Consider the following 21,252-nt stretch of genomic DNA (forward strand, 5'->3'; position numbering starts at 1 on the left):
CAAATACACAGAAAAACACAATCCCCTCTCCCCAAACCCCCCAATAAAATGTCATTTCAGATTGATTCTCTAACTTGAACTCTGCAAACCATTCTGTTAATATAATGTTTCCACTGTAAAATATTTTATTCTGACAACAGAAAGACCTGTTGCAGAGTTGGGCCACTTCCAGAATTGTATCTCTGAATATATAATATATCGTAAGATCAAAACCTATAAGCCTATCCCTAATTTATTTAGTGGAGAAGCAAAATTGTTATTTCACACAAATTCCGTCTAGTTTTGTGAAACTATTTCAGTCTTAGAGCATGACATATATGTCATTTATTCCACCTCCATTTTCCTGTTCCCTGTGCTAAAATCGTAGAACTAATCATTGGTTATATTGCAGTATTAAAACTACAAATTTAATTACAGGAAGTGACTGACATAAGACACGGTGCTTAATAATGATTCAAAATTATGATGGCCTTGGAAAGGGTGCTTTAGGGCCTGAAAAGCACATCTAGCTGTCGTAAAATGTTGCACAGCCCCCCCTGCAGTCACATGATCTCAGTCTGGGTGTGTGGCAACCTGTTGCACTTACATATAGCTGCCAAGCAGCCTGCAATCATGTGATCACCATTTATAATCTTATTTGCCAGCTTCCCCAGAAAGTCAACGAGGAAAATGGCAGAGATGGTTACAAGTTGCTCCTACCTGCTGAGAGGACTCCCTCGTCTCTGTGGATTGGCTGAAAGAGCTGCCTGCTGAGGGGAGTGAAACTCCTTTAGCAGGATGGAGAAATAGAGCTTAGATTCCAAACAGCAGGGCTCCATTTCTCCATCCCGCCAAAAGTGTCCCCTTTTGCGCAAGGAGGAGAACTGAACTCCTTTAGCAGGATGGAGAAACAGAATTCAGATCCTAAGTTTATGCAAGGAAAGATTCCTTTCCCTATGTGGAGGGGAGCTCAACTCCTTTGGGAGAGTTGAGAAACACAGCTCCGATCATGATGATTTGAATTCTATTTCTGTGCTCCACATGACTTCCCTGTCAGGGGCAAAGGAGAGGTGGCATCCTTCAATAGGCAGCTCTTTTAGCAAGTCCCTAGAGATGAAAGATCCAAGGCAAGATCCAAGCAGGATTTTAAGCTCCTGATCAGAGAGGGAGCATTATAAGGTAAGAGTGTGAGATGCCTCAGGCAGGTGGGGGAGGCCCTGGGATGCCTGGCACAGGCCACACACAAGTGTCTCTTTGCTCAGGGACTGAAAATTGTCCTTGCATTTAGACAGAGAGCTTTTTCACCTTCTGAGTGGAGCATCCCAGTTTTCCCACGCACCTCTCCAGAAGCACCCTCCTTCCCTGAAATGAGACTCCCTCCACTTAACAACCTCAACTGTGAGTACTGGAACTGCAGTCTTTGAGCAAAGCAGTCACGTGGGCAGTCATATCACTCAATGACCACTTCATTCAACAATGGAGATGACCAATTGTGGTTCATGAAGCAAGGAATACCTATATTAAATAATGAAGCTCATATATTACCAACATTTAATGTTCTTGTCATTTATATGCTTCTAAACGTATGACAAATAGTGATCTTGCCATATCTTGCTATATTGTGCTATAAAATATAACTCTGCAATACAATTATTTTCTGTGTAGCTGAGACTCAGGCAGCATATAAATTTAATTAATTAACTATAGCACTTGAACAATATTTAAACTGCTCTACAAAAAAATGAGACATACCCGAAATAGTGAACCCGCTAAACTTTGACCAAATGCATCCTTTATTTGATCTTCTTTGGAGTTGCTCATGACAGCCTCTGTTATGCTAAGAAGCATTTGTAACATATGCTCCCTAGGAGAAAAATACACACACACACACACACAATTTTTATATGAATATAAAAATTTGCTAATGATATTTATCTTAACATTCTCTCATAATAATGTTGACACTACTGACATAGGTACTTCTAACAGCTCTGAAAAAGTTATAAAGAGAAGCAAATATTAGGATTGTGCACACTTAAAAAATTAATATGGATAGCCCTCGACTTACAACACTTAGTTAGTGACAGTTCAAAGTTACAATAGAAGTGGTAATAATTGACAGCATTCTATTGGTTCAGTCATGAAAAACATGTATTTCAAATAATCCTGCCTTATAACAATATGTTTTTCTCCCTAGAAAACAAAACAAATTATCAGTGGAATTCCCAGGAAAACTAGATAGGAAACAGGACAAGATGAACTAATTCTACTTTATTGTAAGGCTATATTAATAGAATCTTGCAAATATGAAGGCATAAACCTCCTGCCTTCGCTATTAATAGTTTGATCCATTTGGGCAGGTCTTTCTAAAGTTTCTTTCTCTGTTCATTAAGCGACTGCCAGCTCCTACCTCTCTTGTCTGATTGTTTCCTAAGCAGCATTTCCTCCTCTTTTTCCAAAGTCATTCATACATTCCAATACAAATAAACATACCAGGTCTTTTTATTCATTGGAACTTCCATTATCATGCGCCTATATATACTCAAAACTGCTCTGCAAGAATTTATCTGCTCTTTAAGAAGTTCAGGGGCTTCACTGCATGGTTCCAATAAAAATATGTTTGCAGAGTTTGTCAAAAATACCTTTATATTTTGAAGGAAAGAGAGGAGGAAGAGGGAAAGGGGGAGAGAGAGAGAGAGAAGGTATATGAATCTATTCAGGTTATTTTGAATAATTTGAACAATATATTCTTCACGACATTTAGGATTAAATTAATCTATTCACAAACAGAACATCACCCTTACAATAAGTTATAAACAGCACAGTGTTGTGGTTAGCCGGCAGCAGGTGCGGATGGCTGAGGAGACCGAGGACTCAGGTGAGGGGCCAGGACCATTAGGGAGTGGACTACTGCCTTCAGAGATTGTGGGGGCTGGCAGCAGTGATGAGGAGGTTCTCGAGGAGCCTGTAACAAGTGCGCGTGCACGCAGGATTGCTCAGAGGAAAGAGTAGCTACAACAGCACGGGCGACTCAGGAGTAAGGCTGCAAGGTAATGGCCCCTCCTTCAAAAAGATAAAAGCAGAAGGCAAAGACATTTTGAAACTCCAGCCTTGTGGACATTCCAGTATCCTGAGTTTGCATTAGAAGATTCTTGTATTGGAAATTATTTCTTGTCTGTTATCTTTTGGCAAGTCTTGCACAGTTTGGCAAGGCTTGTGCTTATCACAGCTAATTATTTTGCAAAAGCATTACAAGGTTTCTGTTCTATTTGGATTGTGTTTGATTTGTTGGAAAAGGGCGTGGGTCAGAACACACAGTCCCTTACACATATTAAATAACAGCCAGCTGATTGTTGGGTATCTGCCACGTATGTGCGGGGAAGACGCATGCGCAGAGGCATGTGGTGTGTGAGGATCACACGCGCATGTGCAGGGAGAGTAGCAGGGAGAGTAGCATTCACATTGCATCATGGGTACAGGCACGCGAGCGCACGCACACACACTTTTGGCATGCAACATGGAAAAGGTTAGCCATCACTGATCTAGAGCATCATGCAATGAAACAACTGAAAATGGTAGCTTATGAACAGACTCTTATAGTACAGAATTTTACATAAGTGAACTGTGACCATGTGACTGTCTTGAAAAGTTAGCTTGAAAAAGGATGTAATGATCATGGGAATAGGCCTTGATCAACTAAAATCAGGCATGATATTCCCCTCTGAAAAAAAAATCGGGCCGGCCAAAAGAGACCCCCACCGCGCGCCAAGAAATTGCTGCCCAGCTCCCTTTTCCTGCCGCTCAGCGGCCTCCGCCGCACCGCCCGCCCGCCCGCCCAGGTTCGCTCGCACCGCCCGCCCGCCCGGGCTCCGCTCAGGTATCCGGCTGGGGCTGTCAGGAGTTACTACAGCCGGCGCAGCTCGCGGCTCAGTCCTCCGCGTTGCCTCGGGAAGGGAAAGGCAAAACCAGGAGCCGCTGCTGCCGTTGCAAAGCGCCGCCGTGGCTCTTCCTTTTGCCTTTCCCTTCCTGAGGCAACACGGGACTGGAGCCACGCAGAGCCGTGCCGTGCGGTAGCAACTCCTGACTCGGGCCTCCGAGGGGAGGGGAAGGAGGAGAAGAAGGGGGAAAGGGGGGCGATTCCCAAAAAAATCAGAATTCCGATTTTAATCGGAAGAATATCATGTCTGTAAAATATTGAAGAGTCATCATAATATAATTTAATCATTGTAACGGTTCAGAGAGACAGTTGTTGCAGCGACTCATGGATATTCTCAATCTTGGATTACACAGAAAAACAGTTTTAAACAGTTCATTTTTAAAAATGTTTTGAGTATAAAATTTCTTGCCTCAAACATGAATTGATTATTTTAAGCAGCAAAATGGGCTGCCTTTGAGTAGTACTCTGGAGTGTACAGAGGATTTCTATTTATCTTTTAAAAATCACCACTTAGAAGCCTTTTGATCTTGGTTCCTTTGATCTTTTTGGGGGGAGGGGAGATCACTTTGAAGAATGTGAAGGAGAAAAAGGACAAAATATAGATGCTGATTAGGGATCTTCTGGGGCCTTTTTTGGTTTTATGTTTTTTAAGTATTTCTGGGGCTATTTGTGTTTCTTTTCTATTTCCTTTTATTTTTTTGCAGCTCAAATATAGTCTGAATATTTTGATTTTCTATATTTTTGATCCACTGCAGGAGTCCACCCCAAATTTAGAATAATTCTAGTTACAATTAAGGTAAGATCAAATGTGTCTTTTACTTAGCATTTATCAGTTCTAAAGGAGCAATCTATTTCCTTTTATCCAAAGCATAATTTCAGTTTCAGTTTAATTACATAACAAATATAAATACAATTAACAAGTACAAAATATATTACACAAATTAAGAAAGCTATCTCTTGTGTATCATATATATAATACCTGCAGTGTAGCTTGAAGACCTGCTTTAACATTCTGGTTTTCATCTTCTAATAAGCATCCTCTGGTAACAGCACTAGAGAAGGAATAACTTCTTCCCCAACTTGAGGATCTTTTATGTCCAGACACAAGCTTTACAAAAACATATTAGTCAATATGAGTACCCAGAATGTAACCCCGTTTGCTCAGTGTAAATTTTAACAAAAGCATTAGCAGCTTTAATACATTTTCAAAAATAAACAAGCACTTAATAGTTAGAATATTTAAATACTCTATACCATAAATTATTTAACGTGTGTGTGTGTGTGTGTGTGTGTGTGTAAGAGAGAGAGAGAGAGTGGGGGAGGGGAGAGAGAGAGAGAGAGACTGGCAATATTTCACTACTGATTTACACATGCTTCATACAATATAAAGTACCGTTTCTACTTGGATACTACCACTGATATAAAAGGTTAAGGGGAGATAATCTCCCAAGTATATGGGCCCACAGGGTCTATAATTGTCCACACAAATTTAGGGGGTTGTTAGAAGGAGAGGAACTGGTTCCATTTACAAAAGTCTATACCAGATTAATAAGACTTTTATCAACAAAGAGGTGATGATTTGATACTATTTGAATCAGATATAGTAATAATACAGAATGCAACAGATTTTGAATGGACTGAATTAGTGACCATGGCATTAGAACTCCTTTCATTTTCTTTAGTAATATGATATAGACAGGGAATAAATATTTCCAGAGAAAAAAACAATGTCTGACAAAACATTTGTACAAAAAAAATCTAATTTTCTATTCGAATCAGTTTTACTGATTCATTTACTATCAACAGATTTAAACATTTACTTATTAGTGATGAATTAATTTGATTTAAACTATGCGAACCTATTGGAAATACAGTTGCAATTTCTTAACATTTCCATATAAGTTTAACACTGTGGCCTGTGTATCATTATTTGAACTCAGTATAAGAATACTGAAGGAAAAATTGAATCACTCAACATAGAAGGAACAGAAGGGGAACTTATTAAATTCGTAGGATACTAAACTGACAGGAATAGCCAACACTCCTGAAGAGACGCTCAGGATTCAAAAAGATCTTGACAAACTTATCTATCCAACAAAATGAGTTTTAATGTGGACAAAAGCAAAGTTTTACATTTAGGCAGGAAAAAAAATCAAAGGTATAAGTACAGATTAGGTTAGATCTAGCTTAGAAACAGTAGCTGGGAGACAAACCTTGGAGTCCTAGTGGATGATCATTTACATATGAGCCAGCAGTGTACAGCCACCACCAAAAAAGCTAATACAATCCTGAGTTGTATAAGCAGAGGCACAGAATCAAGATCATGTGAAGTATTAATACCGCTTTATAAAAACCCTAGTAAAACCACACCTGGAATACTGCAACCAATTTTGGTCAACATATTACAAAAAAGATGTTTGAGACTTTGGAAAAAGTTCAGAGAAGAGCAACTAAGATGTTCAAAGGCCTGGAGACTAAACCATATGAAGAAAGGCTGCAGGATCTGGGTTTAGCTAGTCTAAAGAAAAGAAGAATTAGGGCAACATGATAGTAGTATTGGAGTATTTGAAGGGCTGCCACAAAGAAGAAGGGGTCCAATTATTCTACAAAGCATCAGAGGATAGGAGAAGAAACAATGGTTGGAAATTAACCAGAGAGAAGCAACCTGGAATTAAGGAGAAACTTTCTAATAGTGAGGACAATTAACCAGTGGAACAGCTTGCCTTCAGAAATCATGGGCACTCTTATCACTGGAGGTTTTTAAGAAGAGTCTAGACAGTCACTTATCTGAAATAGTATAGGTTCTCCTGCTTGAGCAGGGGGCCGGACTAGAAGACCTCCAAGGTCCCTTCCAGCTCTATTCTATTCTAAATTTCTAAACAGATGCTTTTAGAAAAATATAACAGGATATCCTAAAAGTTACTTTTCTTAGACAAAAAGATTTATACTACTGTATAAATTTTAATATATCAACCCTTCATTTGGATAAAATAAGTATATGTTTCTCCCAGATTAACAATTAATGCAATCCTAAGAATAATATTTTAAGGCCAGTCATTTCCGATTTAAAGATCCAAAATTTTGTTGCCATATATTTGGATTTTTTGTCAAAAGAAATCCTCTGAAATGTATAGCTTTGGAAGAATACTTTCAGAAATATTCAACTTGTGCATGAATATGGTACTAAGAATTGAAAGGTTTTTAAGGAAAGCAAGACCTTGATTCTATTCTACTTTCCATACCCAACCTTCCATGTTCTAAGTATATACCGGTAATTAAAATTTTCCATTAATTTATTCAAATATTTTATCTATGGTAAATAGCACAACTGATAATTGAGGGAATTCCTCTGAAGTTTGAAAGTGACTAAGAGAAAAATGAGTACCTGAGTAGCAACAGATTGTTAGAGAAAAAGTGGAACCAAGTTTTGTATATATTATTTACATTAGTCTGAGCATCTTCTTTGCTCAGATTATACAATTATTTACAAACCTCAATTGATTACATCACACAAACCCATTGCCTATTAATAAAGACTGGTAGCATACATGTTTGCCATTCGTCTCTTCTGTTGAGTGTTCTGTGATGACATCATCATCTTGAATAGTCTCCTTTGCATCTGGTTCTTGCATGAAGACAGGTTTTTCATGTAGTATCCATTTCCTATAAACTTTCACAATTTTTTCAGTTAAGGATATCTCTGATGGTGGCAGCAAAAAGGCCTAAAAGAGGAGTAATAGATATGAGGAGATTGAACTCAAAGTTCTCCATTTACCTACTTTAATCCATCAAGCTGTCATCCATAAAATAAAAAATAATTATAATATCATACAGTTATGTAACAAAAGCACATCAAGACCAAGAGTTTAGAGATTGTTAGATGTATATTAATACTCATGTAAAAGTATAGCTTTTTTCAATGTCTATGTGATGTCTATTTGTTTCATTTCTCTATCATCAGAGGAGCTTTAATATTTTTGAAAGGCACATGGTTTAGGACAATATTATAGGTTGAAAAACTAAGACATAGGAATTCAAATAATGTGGCAACAATTCTAACAGAAGAGGTATGTTGTACATTGTGTCTGTTAAAAAGCTACACCTGGAGACAGGTCTTTTCTGCTGTGGCATCTGTGCTGTGGAATAACATTTCCGCTGGAGATCAGACTAGACCCATCCATGGTAGCTTTCAAATCTTCAAAATGTAGCTCTATCAATAAATTGGGTAGGGGTGGGGGCAGTGTTCCTTAGGAAAATGGAGAATTAGTGAGATGGCTGTATTGTTAACACCAAATATGCTCTTTTCTAGTCTTTTAAAATAATATTGATATTCTTACTGTGGACTATTTTGATGTTTGGTTTTTTAATGATTTTTTTTATAGTGTACATTTGTCAGATAGGTGGCACGAATAAATGAATCAAGTCTTGAGATAAAATTCATACTATATTACATTTAAGTACCTAAAATAAGCACTTATTACTGTACTATCTTATTAAGTACTTATTAGGCTGTGCAATTTTTTAAAAACTTTCTTAAATATTTTCAACCAAAATGATTAAGTAGACATTGGTACCTGTTATTATCTGCTTGCAGAATAGAATACTTTCAATACAATACTTAAAATACTTTCTGTTAGGGATAACATTGTTTACCCTAACTGGTTTGGGTAAAAATAATAAATATGGTATCATGGTTTGTTAGTTAAAGTGTGTGTAACTTTAACTGCAAGAATGTAATTAAGGGTGTGGTTGTAAAAGCACTATATAAGAAGCAGGCAATTGCAGCTCTCTCTCTCTGGCTTACTGATCCCTAATTACTGGATGGATTGATGACTGCGTTCTTGCTGGAACGGGGAGAGAAAAAGGAGTGTTGATTTTTTCTCAACGGAGAGAAGATAAAGATTGGACTGATTTATTGTAAGTGTACTGACATTGGCTATTCAACACGGACTTTGCAAATAGAGTATCCCCGACAAGACTTGACTGAAATTGATATATGACTAATGGACCGTTACATTTGACTATGCTATAATTCTTAAATGGAATAAACTATATTTTTGATAGTACAAGCGTATCTGTATTTTTACTGCGTGTTAACTAGAAAACTTATCTCACACATTTACCTGTCTTCCTGACTTCGCTGCACGTTCTGTTTAGTTTGTTTTCCTTAACACCTGTTGGGGAATCCAGGCTTAACACTGGTTATGTGCCCAGAGAGACTGCAAAGTCAGTTTAACTAGGATAAAAACAGGTTTATGTAAAAAGTGAGATTTTGTGTTGTTACACGTTACAGTAAACAGACAGCTGTGTTTTATCAATTATAGTTTTATATCCATATAGTGAAACATGGCACAAATCAGTCTACAAAGTTTGTCCCTTATATCCAAGCTGGATGGAACAAACTATGTTTCATGGTCTATGAAATGTAGTCTACTTCTACGAAGAGAAGGTCTGTGGAACATAATTGAAAATCCACCAAACGTAGAAGAATGGGATTCTGAAGATGAGGAAGATAGTCAAAAGATAGAAGATTTTAAACAGAAAAATGAACAAGCTCTTTGCATCATAGGACTAACACTATCTGATCAGCAACTTGTTCATATACGCGGAGAGCAAACAGCTGTTGGGTGTTGGCAAAAACTAAGGAGGATTTATGTTCGAGATAACGTTGGTGCTCACATAAATCTAACACGGAAGCTTTTCCGCACATATCTCCAAAAGAATGGTGATATGCTGAGTCATTTGAATACTATGAAAAGCATTTTCCAAGAACTTCATGAGAAGGAGCTTATTTTCTCTGAACTACACCAGGTCTACATAATTCTATCTTCATTAGATGAAAGTTTTGATGACTACGTAACTTCCCTTGAAATATTGCCTAAAGAAAGCCTAACTTTAACTGATATCACTGGCAGATTGATTGAAGAGGCCAGAAGAAGGCTTGAAAGAGATCAGTTAAGGAGGGAGCAACCTCAAAAGGAAAATAATGAATCTCCTATTGCATACGCAATTAAAAAGTGTTTTAATTGTGGAGGGAGAGGACATTTTGCAAGATTTTGTAAGAAACCAAAGCGCCAGAATGCAAGCCAGAATGCTGTAAGTCATCAAAGAAGAAATAAGAATTATGAGTTAGCCATGTATAGTAATGGAGTTGTAAAAATAATTTATGGGTGGTTGACAGTGGTGCGTCCCACTGTATTACAAATGATAACAAAAATTTGTAAAAATGTCCATGAGTTCACAGCATATCTCATTGGCAAACGGATGGAAAATGAAGGCAAAAGGTGAAGGTATTGCTCATTGTTCTAGTATAAAGGAGAACATAAAAATGTTATATGTACCTCAACTTAAATTTAATTTGCTTTCTGTTAGAATGTTGGTTAGATTAGGATACATAGTTACCTTTAGGGGAGATACTTGTTTAATTGAAAAAGAAGGTAAGAAAATTACTGCATCTTTAAGAGTTGACTTATATGTGTTAAATGATAATGGTTTAGAGGTGGCTAACATGGTTTATGATAATAGAAAACCTCATGATGAATGTATTCACTTGTTACACCGACGGCTAGGTCATTTAAATTTTAAAATGATTAAGAGAACTGTTCAACTATCTAAAGGAATAAGTTTGAAACCTTGTAATAAGTATTTGCAATGTTCTGCTTGTAATCAAAACAAAAGCAAAGTTATACCGGCAAGTAGAATTGATGGATATACTACCAAAGAGCCTTTAGAGGTAGTATTTGCCGATATAATAGGTCCTAAAAAGCCAAGTGTAGGTGGTGCTAGATACATATTAAGCATAATGGACCACTATTCTAGGTATGGTTTCTGTTTTTAATGAAGAGAAAAACTGAAACGTATACAAATTTCTTTAATTGGTTAAAATTTGCAGAGAGGAAAACTAAAAAGAAATTAGTAACTCTTATAACAGATAATGGTACGGAATTTATAAATAATAAATTCCAGAGTAGACTTAGAATGGCAGGTATTCAACATAAAAAGTCTGCACCATATAGGCCTCAACATAATGCATTTATAGGAGACGAGGCCAAACACTGCAATCAATGGGAAGGACAATGTTATCTGATTCTGGATTACCTGACAATTTGTGGGGAGAAGCTATAATGTGTGGGAATCACATATTAAACAATGTTGTTAATTCAACAACAGGTGAATTACCATTCACTCTGTGGCATGGTAGGAAACCTGATTTGAGTTATATTCACACATTTGGTGCACCAGCATGGGTGCATATCCCTACACAACTCAGGCACAAAGTACAACATAGAGCTAAAAGATTAATTTTTGTTGGATATCAAGCAAACCATAGATCTTATAGATTCTGGGAACCAGGTACATCTAGAGTATACTGCAGTGCTAGAGCACAATTCCTAGAACATATAGGATGGAATAGATTAGAGCAAGATTCAGATAATGATGTTATTATAGAACCCTACAAGAGGCAGAAAGAAAAAGACTAGTTATAAGAAAAAGTCCAATTAAAAGAAGAAGTCCATGAAGAGCAAATAGAACCAGATCAAGAGGAAATAATTGATCAAGAAGAGATAGATAGTCAAGAACAGGAAATAAAGGAAAGTCCACCTGTAAGTCCTGTTATACCTAGACGCACAACGCGTATAACCAGACCACCTGATAGGTATCAGGCGAGTATTGTTTGCCAAGTAAATAAAGTTCCTACTAGCATAGATGAACTTAAAATTTTAAGAGCAGCTTTAGTATGGGCAGCTAAGAATAATTACATAGTTAACCATTTAGACGTAGAAACTGCATATCTGCATGCACCATTGCAGCATACAATATATTTGAAAAAACCAATTGGTATAAATGATAATAAAGCAGATAGCAATGATTGTTGGAAACTCAAGAAGAGTTTATATGGATTGAAACAATCTGGCTATGAATGGAACCAATATATTGTGAAAGAATTAAACAATATAGGGTTTAAATCTAGTTTAGCAGATCCATGTATGTTTAAAAGAGAAAATAATGGAACGGTGACATTATTGTTATTATTTACAGATGATATTGCTTTGATTACTAAGACCAATAATGAAGCTACTGAGATTATTTCATTATTAGCCAAAAGGATAAAATTAAAGCATTTAGGTGAAATTAAAAAGTATCTAGGATTGACAATTAACAAAGCCACAAAAGGATTTAAGATATCTCAAGAGGATAACATTTGCCAATTAATTAAATTGTATAAAATGGAACTTTGTAAGCCTGCAAAGACTCCAATGAGTCAGGAAATTTGCAAAATTGATGCTCAAAGTCCCAAATTTGATAAGACCATATATCAATCTTTGATTGGTAGCTTATCATATATAAGCAATTGGTCTAGGCCAGATATAGCTTATAGTATTAATCAGCTGGCACGATATAATAATGATCCACATCAATGTCATTGGCAAGCATTAAAGAGAATTTTAAGATATCTTAAAGGAACAATGCACCATGCATTGTATCTGGAGCCAAAAGGTTATTTGAATCTTAGTGCCTATGCAGATGCAAGTTTTGCAACTGACATAAATACTAGAAAATCAACATCTGGGATGGTTATATTACTTGGTAAGACACTAATAGGATGGGGGTCAATCAGGCAGTCAACGATGGAAGCAGAATTTTCATGTCTGTCATTACTATGCACTGACTTAATTCTGTACAAACAGTTATTATTAGACATGGGTATAACTGTTAAAGATTCTATTATTGTGTACGAGGACAACCAGGCAGCTATACAGTTAGCTACTAATATTGCTGTAAAGACTAGATCAAAGCATACTGATTTAAGATACTTAAATGTTAGAGAATCTGTAAAAATGGTCTAATTAAACTAGAGTACTGCATGACGGAAGAAAATATTGCAGACCAGTTTACAAAAGCTCAAGGTGTTGTAAAATTTAAAGAGAGTTGTAACAATTATGATTTAAACATGTAAATAGTTATATTATTGTAATATTATTATTATTACCCAAAAGGGGAGAATGTTAGGGATAACACTGTTTACCCTAACTGGTTTGGGTAAAAATAATAAATATGGTATCATGGTTTGTTAGTTAAAGTGTGTGTAACTTTAACTGCAAGAATGTAATTAAGGGTGTGGTTGTAAAAGCACTATATAAGAAGCGAGGCAATTGCAGCTCGCTCTCTCTGGCTTACTGATCCCTAATTACTGGATGGATTGATGACTGCGTTCTTGCTGGAACGGGGAGAGAAAAAGGAGTGTTGATTTTTTCTCAACGGAGAGAAGATAAAGATTGGACTGATTTATTGTAAGTGTACTGACATTGGCTATTCAACACGGACTTTGCAAATAGAGTATCCCCGACAAGACTTGACTGAAATTGATATATGACTAATGGACCGTTACATTTGACTATGCTATAATTCTTAAATGGAATAAACTATATTTTTGATAGTACAAGCGTATCTGTATTTTTACTGCGTGTTAACTAGAAAACTTATCTCACACATTTACCTGTCTTCCTATCTGACTTCGCTGCACGTTCTGTTTAGTTTGTTTTCCTTAACACCTGTTGGGGAATCCAGGCTTAACACTTTCAATACAATCTAAAATATTTTTTTCTATAAATGAAATTTTATGTTCCTCAGCTGATTATATTTATTTATTCACAGATGTCAATTTATACCAACCTGATGAAATACTTCATTAACAAAATTCACATAATCTCTTGTAGACAAAAATATTTGTTGCACCATTTCATATGCAGACCGGTGCTGCTCTTCAATGCTGCAAAAACTGGAATCACTGAGTATCCTGCTGTGGTTGATATGATTTTTCTCCTGATCTGATGGGACACTGTTTTCTACTTCAGGATTTTTATCTTGCACTGTATTACCCACTGTCTTAAGAAGATATGAGGAAACAACTATGATAATTTATGGAAATTACTTAAGATAATTTAATCCAACTTCTAATTATTAGCAACCAAATCACAGAAACCATTGAATGAAAAGTTCAATAAAAAGACTGAGTACATATATGTATACATATACATAAACACACATACACACACACACACACACACACACCTATGCACACACACACACAATTTTGCCTGGCAACCTTCTTGCAGAGATGTGATATGATTTTGGGATTATGCAGTGATTACAGCCTAGTGGCGACTATTTTATCAATGTTGAATTTATATTTTACCAACAAAGAAATTCAACACAAAAATAGTTTGTCATGAAAGTGACTTCCTGCGAAGGCTCCTGGATTGGGGCTGAAAGGTTAAAGTGGAAATAGTATGTTCCGTCCCATATTTGGGTAGACCAGGTTGTCCTGATAGACCAGTTTCACTGGAAAAACACTTATTTTATCAATGGAAGCTTCTGGACAATCCTAAATGATAGCCTGCAGTTAAGTGGCAATTGCCATAATCTTTCAAAAAAGTATATTTGAGCATGGTAGGGCACAAGGGAAAACACCTTGATTTTAAACCAGGGCTGTCAAACTCCCAGCCCACGGGTTGGATGCGTCATATGCTGGCCACACCCCCGCCCAGTTTAGTGAAGGGGAAAGAAGTCATCACATGACGCCACCATGATGATATGAGTTTGACACCCCTGTTCTAAACTATTCTTTGCTGCTGTTAAAAATTACAATGTCTTAACAAATCACAAACTCACAATGCATATGCGCACAACTTAGACATTCAGGTGCTAATTTTCCATCTCCACCAGTTAAAGCTAACCTGAAATAAATGTTTAATAATGTTAACTATTAAAAGGATGTCATTCCATTACTAAAGTTGATTACTAGAAACATGATACTTATTTAAGGTATTAGGACTCAAAATATGTAATATTTTACTAAATGAAATTTAAGTTTATAAGCTCATATAAAAGTTAGTTTAGATAATGTAACTTGATGTTGATTCAACGTCAGAAATGCTAAACCAAATAACGCTAGTAACATACTTGAATGATTCTGGGTAGAACTTCCACACCATTTTTGGAAGATTGTGCTGCTGTAAGGTATTTCTTTTCCAGAAAAAAATTTACAAGCCATTTTATAAAAGTTACACGAGCATCCAGGTATGGAATTTTTGTACTATAAACATTTCCACCATCATAAGTTGTACTGACATATACTGATTTGGGGCGCAGGCCAGGGAAACCTGTAAAACACAAAACATGAAATTGAATTTTAAAAGCCTTATAACTGGACATTCACATTCCAGACAGTGTAAAATGGGCTGTCAGGACAAATGAGGGAAATATAAATGAAGATAAATAATGTGCTTTCATAAGCAAAAAAGATCAAAAGGATGGTTGAAGCATGCAATAAGAACTGTACACAGTGAGAGTAATGTGAATTAAGAGAGGTAAAATAAGTTACATGGGTGGGTTTGTAAAACAAACCTTGACCCTAAATATACATTTTTAAAAAAGTAATCTTAAAAGAAATTTTATAAGGTAGAACAATATTTTTTCAAGTATAAGTTGCAGATCAGAAGCCATGATAAGCCTACCTAGTAAGCCAGTTTCTGCAATTATCATTGTTCTCCGGAGTAGAATGAACTTAAATTTTAAAATAGAGGGGAATTATACTTGGCTTATCAAGAAGACAATACATTATCTACATAAAGGTATCTATTTAGCAGAATAACAGAATTGGAAGGGACCGTGGAGGTCTTCTAGTCCAATATCCTGTCCATGGCAGGAGATCCTATACCATTTCAGACAAATTACTGTTCAATCTCTTCTTTAAAATGTCTAGAGATGGAACACCCACAACTTCTGGAGGCAAGTCATTCCATTGATTAATTGTTCTCACTGACAGGAAATTTCTCATTATTCTAAGTTGAATCTCTCCTTGTTAACTTTTCATCCATTACTTCTTCTCCTGCCTTCATGTGCTTAGGAGAATTGTGATAGCCTTTTAGATATTGGAAGACTGATGTCATGTCAACCCTTGTCCTTCTCTTTGCTAGATTAAATATACCCAGTTCCTGCAACACTCCCCATATGTTTTAGCATCCAGTCCCCTCATAATCTTTGTTGCTCTTTGTTGAGGTAATTCCCCGTTAGGAGAATGAGCGCATACAGGGAGATGTAGTGAGAGAAGTGAAGAATAACACACACACAGCACACAGATACACTGTACAGTAAATGTAGGTTTTTACTTCCAATAAACATTTAAGGACAGTCCAAGATAAGCAGTCCAAGTCATTCACAGGTAAAGCAGACAGTGTTCAGTTCAGGGATAATCCAAATATCAAAGTCCAGTATCAAAAACAGTTCAGTAACAGACTTACATCAATGATCAGTAACAGTCATTAGGAGTAACGGCAACACTCTCCAACAGAAGGAAACAGAGACTCACTCACTTCAATGAGACTAAAACAACCCAGGTTTCTGGCTCCATCTTATGGCCGTTTGGGGAACCACACCCAATTACAGTTTTAGCACTTTCTTAAAGATACAGTATTAAAATGTCTATCCTGGTTTATATATTTCCAACCCAAATAACTGTTAGGTGACTTACATTCCTAACACTCTTCTTTTTCCAGAGTCTTAACATAATTTTTGTATCATAATTGGTTGCAGTATTGACCAAAATTGGTTGCAGTATTCCAAATGTGGTCTTACCAAAGCATTATACATCAGGCCTAATATTTCGAATGATCTTGAGTCTATCCCTCTGTTGATGCAGTCTAGGACTGTGGCTTGTTTTTGCAGCTGGAGCACACTGCTGGTTCATATTTAAGTGATTGTCCATTAAGACTCCTAGATCCTTCTTACAGTTACTGCTATTGAACCAGGTACTATCTTTTCTATACCTGTGCATTTGCTCTTTTTTTTGCCTAAGTATAAAATCTTACTTTTCTCACTACTGACTTATACTTTTTGGATAGGCCCAGTGTTGAAGAACGCTGGGGAGGAGTCCCGTGGAAGAGGAGGAGCGTTCGCAATTTAAGCCCAGCCTAGAGAAGCAGAGACTGAAGCACCTCCCACTACTGGATGCTCTGAGCAGCTCATGGGAGAATCTTACTTTTCTCACTACTGACTTATATTTTTTGGATAGGCCCAGTGTTGAAGTCTGTGAAGATCTCTCTGGATCTTGAATCTATTTTCTAAAGATTTCAATCTTAATATTAGGGAAAAACTTTTCTTCTAATGTTATTAAAATAACTGAGGTAAAATAGTTACTTACCAAGCGCAGGATTGTAGAGGTTGGTTAGTTTTATAAAAGAAGGGAACAAATGAGGAAGATAATATTTTCTGAAGAGGGCAAAGAGAAACTTAAATCCTGTGTTAAGGTTTTCCTTATTCTTCCATTCCACCTTTGCAGCCTTTACCAGAATTAGAAAATAACTCAAGTTAAATGAAAGAACACTGAAATATTTGTACGATTAAAAATTCTATATATTCTTTTTTAATGCAATCCTCCCTGAGAACACAGAATCTGAGGTTTTTATAATGTAAACCATACAAATTAAAATTAATAAAAACTGCAAATACAGATTTTCCTTGCTTATCAGTTGGCAACTGTTCAAAGTTACAATGGCACTGAACAAGGGGACTTGCAACAGTCCTTGCAACTGCAGCCACTGCAGCTTTTCTACTATCACATGATTGCAATTTGGGAACTTAGCAACCAGCTCACAATTAGGCATTGCAGAGTCCTGCGGTCCTGTGATTACCATTCTCAACTTTCATTGCTGGCTTCCAACAAGCAAAGTTAATGGGGAAGCTGGTAGGGGGTTGCAAAAGGCAATTATATGACTGTGGTATACTGAGACCAAATGGGATTCATTTAATGACCACAACTGGGGTTGCTAGAACTGGCAGCGCAAGTTGGTGTGGTCATGTAACATCATGCCTTATGACCAGCGATAGAGTTCCTACTCCCAATTATTGTCAGTAAGCAAGGACCATCTTACTTTAATTTGAAAATAATGCCAGTGCTTTTTTTCCTAAGCCCCAACTTACATTAAATATTATGTAAGCGATAGGATAGGATAGGATAGGATAGAATGGGATGGGATAGGATGGGATGGGATGGGACAAGAATTAGAATTAAAATAGAGCAGAGCAGAGCAGAGCAGAGCAGAGCAAGCAAAGCAAAGCAAAGCAAAGCAAAGCAAAGCAAAGCAAAGCAAAGCAAAGCAGAACAGAATTCTTTATTGGCCAGGTGTGAATGGACATACAAGGAATTTTCTCCAGTGCATAAGCTCAAAGTGTACCTATAAACAGCAAGTCATAGATCATAGGTCATAATCACAGTTACAATCATTAATCATAAGTTACAAACAACAACTGATAAATCATAAGGAACCAATAGGAAAAGGTAGTAGGAAAGATGAGAAAATGAGGAAAGATGAGAAATAAGATAGTGCTGTGGGAATTAATATGTGAATATATGAACAAATTAAACAATTTCAATGAAATTACTATATGTGTGCTCACCTGAATTACCATGTATTTTAAGAGTATCTGAAGAAAGTAGCAAGTTGGGTCTTCAATCTTTTCACCAATAGCATGAGGTAAAAGTGGTGTTATATCTTCAGGATGTATTTTCCCTAAATAAGATATATGAAGATTTTAAATGATCACACCATAAAATTGGTACCCCCTGAAACGTCTGCCTATTCCAGGTCCTTGGAAAGGATTTGATAGATGAACAAAAAATGGCAAGTCTAATCTAAACATCTGGCTGACTGTGCAACCAACAATTGCCATCATCGTGAGAAATGTGCTACAACAGCAATACAGTGCAATAAAATTAGAAACATTAATGGAATGAATACCAAATGGCCAAATCATCAGAAGCCATCAGGATGAAGTCTACAAGTAACTGGAAATTTTACAGTTGGATAACATCAAGCATGGGCAAATTAAAAATGTGATTAGTAAAGAACGCATTCAAAGAGTAAGAAAAAGACAAAATTGAAATGGTGAAAATAACATCAAAGACATCAATACCTGGTCATACCTGTGATATGAGATACAGCTGGAATTATTAACTGGACATTTTGGACCAAAAAACAAGAAAGCTCATGACTACTTATTATGCATTACATCCTTATAGTAATATTAATAATTATACTGGCCCTATGGAAATGGAGCCACTTTCAAGTCAAACAAACTGTTGAAAAAGAAAAATCATGCATTAGCTGTAAAAGATCACCGACCAAGCACTGATACAATTTAAAAATTGGAACTTGGACAGAATGTACAGGAAACAAAACATGGCAATGGCTTACAACAGGAATATTAAAAAAAAGAAAAAGAAATGGGAGGCTCAATTTTAGGTGCTCAAGCTATTCAAACTAATACAATCAAGACCAGAATTTTAAAAAAACATCAAATGATTCGAAGTGTTGATTGTACAAAGAAGGTGAAGAATAGATCATATACTTGACTTGTTACAAGAAGATTGAAGAAACTGACTATAAACAACATAACACAGTCACCAAAACAATTCACTGGAACATATGTAAAAATTATCATGTGCTAATAATAAGAAATTAATGGGAACATAGATTTGAAAAGCAGTAGAAAATGAGGAGGATAAAATATTGTGGGCTTTTCAAATTCACTGCTCAAAAAATAAAAAAAGGAACACAAAAATAAGACTTCCTAGATCTGAATGAATGAAATATTCTTATTGAATACTTTGTTCATTACATAGTTGAATGTGCTGACAACAAAATCACACAAAAATTATCAATGGAAATCAAATTTAGCAACCCATGGAGGTCTGGATTTGGAGCTACACACAAAATTAAGGTGGAAAAAAACACTACAGGCTGATCCAACTTTGATGTAATGTCCTTAAAACAAGTCAAAATGAGGCTCAGTAGTGTGTGTGGCCTCCACGTGCCTGTATGACCTCCCTACAACGCCTGGGCATGCTCCTGATGAGGTGGCAGATGGTCTCCTGAGGGATCTCCTCCCACACCTAGACTAAAGCATCCCCCAACTCTGGACAGTCTGTGGTGCAACATGGCGTTGGTGGATGGAGCGAGACATGATGTCCCAGATGTGCTCAATTGGATTCAGGTCTGGGGAATGGGCGGGCCAGTCCATAGCATCAATGCCTTCGTCTTGCAGGAACTGCTGACACACTCCAGCCACATGAGGTCTAGCATTGTCGTGCATTAGGAGGAACCCAGGGCCAACCGCACCAGCATATGGTCTCACAAGGGGTCTGAGGATCTCATCTCGGTACCTAATGGCAGTCAGGCTACCTCTGGCAAGCACATGGAGGGCTGTGCGGCCCCCTAAAGAAATGCCACCCCACACCATTACTGACCCACTGCCAAACCGGTCATGCTGGAGGATGTTGCAGGCAGCAGAACGTTCTCCACGGCGTCTCCAGACCCTGTCACGTCTGTAACATATGCTCAGTGTGAACCTGCTTTCATCTGTGAAGAGCACAGGGCGCCAGTGGCGAATTTGCCAATCTTGGTGTTCTCTGGCCAATGCCAAACGTCCTGCACGGTGTTGGGCTGTAAGCACAACCCCACCTGTGGACGTCGGACCCTCATACCACCTTCATGGAGTCTGTTTCTGACCGTTTGAGCAGCCACATGCACATTAGTGGCCTGCTGGAGGTCATTTTGCAGGGCTCTGGCAGTGCTCTTCCTGTCCCTCCTTGCACAAAGGCGGAGGTAGCGGTCCTGATGCTGGGTTGTTGCCCTCCTACGGCCTCCTCCATGTCTCCTGATGTATTGGCCTGTCTGCTGGTAGCGCCTCCATGCTCTGGACACTACGCTGACAGACACAGCAAACCTTCTTGTCACAGCTCGCATTGATGTGCCATCCTGGATGAGCTGCACTACCTGAGCCACTTGTGTGGGTTGTAGACTCCGTCTCATGCTACCACTAGAGTGAAAGCACTGCCAGTATTCAAAACCATCAGCCAGAAAGCATAGGAACTGAGAAGTGGTCTGTGGTCACCACCTGCAGAACCGCTCCTTTATTGGGGATGTCTTGCTAACTGCCTATGCTTTCCACCTGTTGTCTATTCCATTTGCACAACAGCATGTGAAATTGATTGTCAATCAGTGTTGCTACCTAAGTGGACAGTTTGATTTCACAGGAGTGTGATTGACTTGGAGTTACATTGTGTTGTTTAAGTGTTCCCTTTATTTTTTTGAGCAGTGTACGAACTGATACTTGGAGCATAACACACTGGATTAAACTGTGGTTGAAAAGAAGAAAATGAGGGCTTCCAGTTTGGGTTTTTTCAGCGACAGACCAAAATCCGCGATCGTGCGCAGTTTCGATTTGTGCTCGCTGCTGGAGAACCCCGATCCTTTGGATTCGGGGCTGAAGCC

At 37.4% G+C, this 21,252-nt stretch overlaps 1 protein-coding gene across 5 annotated transcripts in view; it reads right to left on the reverse strand.

Moving 5' to 3' along the window:
- Positions 1-21,252, reverse strand: part of RALGAPA2 (Ral GTPase activating protein catalytic subunit alpha 2) — a 172,336-nt gene that overhangs the window by 121,215 nt on the left and 29,869 nt on the right. For all 5 annotated transcript variants that reach the window (XM_087961093.1, XM_087961091.1, XM_087961092.1 and 2 more), the window contains exons 7-14: positions 18,377-18,489; positions 17,121-17,259; positions 14,882-15,081; positions 13,592-13,804; positions 7,465-7,638; positions 4,896-5,024; positions 2,473-2,621; positions 1,732-1,843 (exon numbers count right to left, since the gene is read on the reverse strand). In XM_087961093.1, coding sequence (XP_087817219.1) covers positions 1,732-1,843; positions 2,473-2,621; positions 4,896-5,024; positions 7,465-7,638; positions 13,592-13,804; positions 14,882-15,081; positions 17,121-17,259; positions 18,377-18,489 — 1,229 coding nt within the window. The remainder of the gene's footprint in view (positions 1-1,731; positions 1,844-2,472; positions 2,622-4,895; positions 5,025-7,464; positions 7,639-13,591; positions 13,805-14,881; positions 15,082-17,120; positions 17,260-18,376; positions 18,490-21,252) is intronic.

Source organism: Notechis scutatus, chromosome 3 (assembly GCF_049901735.1).
Source record: "Notechis scutatus isolate UNSWTSFEM ecotype Mainland chromosome 3, rNotScu1.2, whole genome shotgun sequence".
NCBI lineage: Eukaryota > Metazoa > Chordata > Lepidosauria > Squamata > Elapidae > Notechis > Notechis scutatus.